The sequence below is a fragment of the Entamoeba nuttalli genome, assembly GCF_000257125.1.
Source record: "Entamoeba nuttalli P19 unplaced genomic scaffold asmbl_4837, whole genome shotgun sequence".
In the NCBI taxonomy this organism is placed as follows: Eukaryota; Evosea; order Mastigamoebida; family Endamoebidae; genus Entamoeba; species Entamoeba nuttalli.
Genome location: NW_008577080.1, coordinates 1 through 3,381, shown reverse-complemented (window position 1 = coordinate 3,381; position 3,381 = coordinate 1). Strand labels below are relative to the sequence as shown.

The 3,381-nt window shown below is 26.6% G+C and overlaps 1 protein-coding gene across 1 annotated transcript; it reads left to right on the top strand.

Moving 5' to 3' along the window:
• Positions 1 to 1,208: 1,208 nt before the first annotated feature.
• Positions 1,209 to 1,730, top strand: ENU1_114010 (hypothetical protein; the record flags this gene model as incomplete). The annotated part of the gene is made up of 2 exons (XM_008859638.1): positions 1,209 to 1,313; positions 1,410 to 1,730. 2 exons carry the CDS (start codon positions 1,209 to 1,211, stop codon positions 1,728 to 1,730), a joined length of 426 nt encoding a protein of 141 aa, XP_008857860.1.
• Positions 1,731 to 3,381: the final 1,651 nt, after the last annotated feature.

Sequence of the window (3,381 nt, the reverse complement as noted above, 5' to 3'; positions counted from 1 at the left end):
AAATTAAATGACGCTTGTGCATTATATTATTTTTTTGTGAAATAATAATTAAAATAATAATAATAATAAATAGAAATCAATTTAAGTTCTATTTAATTTGGATTTTTTGGTAAGAAATGTATTTAATTATGAAACAATAAAAGTTATTCATCCTTCTACTAAAATCAAATAGTGAAATGTTTATTAAATAAATTCTTTTTCAAATAACTCAAGACAGAAACTTATTTCCATTGATACTAAACATAGGTATATTATTATAAAGACACTTTATAACAAGAACAATGACAAAAAATTCATCTTTATATTTGTCAATGCTTGATATATTCCCAAAGATCGTCTGTAGAACAATAAGTCATAAATATTATGAGAGACACTATGAAATTCAAATTATATAATTGTAGTGTTTATAGAAACTAGATTGAGAGTATAAAGTGTTATTATATGAATTATAAGAAGGTTTTTCTATCATAAAATAATATTAATTAAAGTTTAAGTAAAGTATTGGTGAAGTGTATTAATTAGGAGTATTCATCTTAACATTAATTTAGTTTCAACTCATGTCATACAATAAAAACTTATCAGTACCTTTAACTATCACCTCACAATTAGAAAATTAGAAAGTGTTACAATACTATGCTAAAACACCTATGTCTTTATTGAGAAAGTCATGCCAAATACATTTAAAATAAAATGTTCCACCAAAACCAAATGAACTTCTTCTACCATCATTTAAATGTAATTCTTTTACCATCAACAAACCCTTTTAGTCATAGTAGATTTAATAAAATGATAGAACAAAGGCTTTTCTATAAAATACTCTCATTACCACTCAAAATAAATAGATATATGAATTACAAGTTAAACAAAAGAATATTCATGAAAAATTGAAAAAGTGTCGTGATGTATTATAATAATTAAATATTCTGTTGAACACACAATTATTAGTTAATAAATTGGAAACAGACACACCACATTGGTTAAGTGATGAGAAAAGAAGGTGTTTTTATTAATTTGAAGGTATGAACTAGAATTTGAGAAACAACATTTGTTTGTAAAGAGAATAGTTTAAGGGTGAATAGAAATAAACTATTAAATATAATTACCCAAATATAAAATAGATTTAATTTCAAAAAATAAAGTTTTCAAAGACGAAAAAGAAAAGGAAACTTCCACAATAATCTACAAATTACTCATTTTTGACTCGAGAAATGAGTAATTATGCACAGTATGAATATCTTGATATTTCAGTTAGTGATCCTCAACTAAGAAGAGATGATAAAGGAGAGTATACTGTTTATAAAGTACATTTTGATGTTTGTTTTATTTCTCATAATAAACAATTGTTGAATCATTAAGTTGAGGGTTTTTGTTTTGGTGAAGAATGTTAATTGAAGTATTAATTGAAATAGACAACATTTGAAGAATACAAAATAAAAACAAAGGATGTGTATCGTCGTTATTCACAATTTGTTGAGTTGAAAAGACAGTTGGAGATTCGATTTGAAGAAAAGAAAGACAAAATGGCTAAATTCGGTACAATCCCACCTCTTCCTGGAGATACAATCTTTTCACTTTTTGGTCGTGGAAGATTTGATCCAGCTTTTGTTGATGATAGATGCAAAAAGTTAGATGCATGGATCAAAGCAATCTGTGCACATAACATGCTCCGTTTTGAAAAGGTGTTTATTTCTTTTCTTGAACAAGACAATTGGGAAGCTACTAGTTGGTAATAGACTTCAACAATAATAATTATTTGATTTTTATACACTCACGCTTTGTTTTTCATAAACTTTTCTTCATAACCAAAAAGTCAAAGTTTATGAGTGACTTTTTAAACAAAAAAAGAAGTACATTATTTTAGTTCAAGTAAAAGGACAATATTAGCCTAAGTAGTTAAGAAAATGGCATTTCTTCTTTTCTAATGATGGTTGTTTGTGATAAGATACAGTGTGAAAGAGAAACTTTTATAAAGGGGTGTATCTCAGATGAAATGACTCATTATAAAATCTATCTTGACAATGGTATTTGTTATTGATGACACTCAAGATGTAACTCTATGCAAACTAACAATAGTAAATTGCTTGAAATATATTTGGATTGGTGAAAATATGTTCGATGTGAAGGTGGGTTTGTGTTAAATATTCTTGGGAGGTGATAAAGACATGAACTGTTCAAAAACAACTGACAATTCTTGTAGAGAATGCATAAAAGGAATGTAACTTACATCATATCTATGCCAACCAATGGAGTGAAAGATTATTGGATGTTTATTGTTTGGTTGTTATGGAGAGTGTAGGTTGTTTGAAACACTGAATACTAACAATAATTTGGTTAATGTCTCACAATGTAATTCAGCACTTATTTTATTATCTGATTCCTATTGTTCAATAATAGAATATTATTCTGAAATGAAAAATAGCAGATATGGTAAAAGTAAATTCATAATATTAATTTGAAATATTCATGTATTAAAGTGTCACAATGTATTAAAAGTATTTTTAATGGATGTAAAAGATGTGATAGTGATTATGTTCTAATTAATAGCAGAACTAGTTATGTTCCACAAAAAATTATCAACTGTATGTTATACAAAAAATGAGTTTGTTCAATTCATAGAAGTATATTATTTGGGTCAAAATAAACGTGTTAATTTAGACTCATTCTTCAATCTCTCTGTTCTTGTACTACACATAACATAACAAACTTAATGTCTATTTCTAAAACAAACAAAAATCACTAGTTGATCATCTCTCCTTCCAGTTTTGCACATAACTCTGTGTTATTTGATTAGTCATTTGTAAAATTAAAACAATGTATGTCATTAACTAAACTTTCTACTCCTTTTGTAGTAGGTTTAGAGATACAGAATGTCAAAGTGGTAGTCCAAACAAACAACTCAATTCTATAGTATTACTTCTGAACATTTAATCTTCGTTGGAACTACCAACACGAACAATATTCATTGTTAGTGAGTATGTTCCTTGTAAATGATGAAAACATCAACAGTTGAGATAAATACTGTCTTAAAGAAAATGTCAAAATGAAAACTATAGAAGATTTATCAAAAATAATTGATTATTAACATCATAATGGTTGTTTTTATAGAAATTTAAAACCATCAAAGGTCATTATAATGTTAATTAATGAAGTTGATGAAGTTGTAAGGGTAGTTGATTATAGTTATGAGAAGTTAAGAGTAATTTTTAATAGACAATCTTAGCAATTCCAAGTTGCCAATTATCTTTTATTCCACCGAAATTACATAACCAAAACAATACATACCGTTTTTAGCATCTCTTCATAAGCAAGACTAATGTTTGGAGTTGGAAATCTTTTGGGTTTCTCTTCAAGAGTGATTTAGATAGAATAGAGAAATTTTTT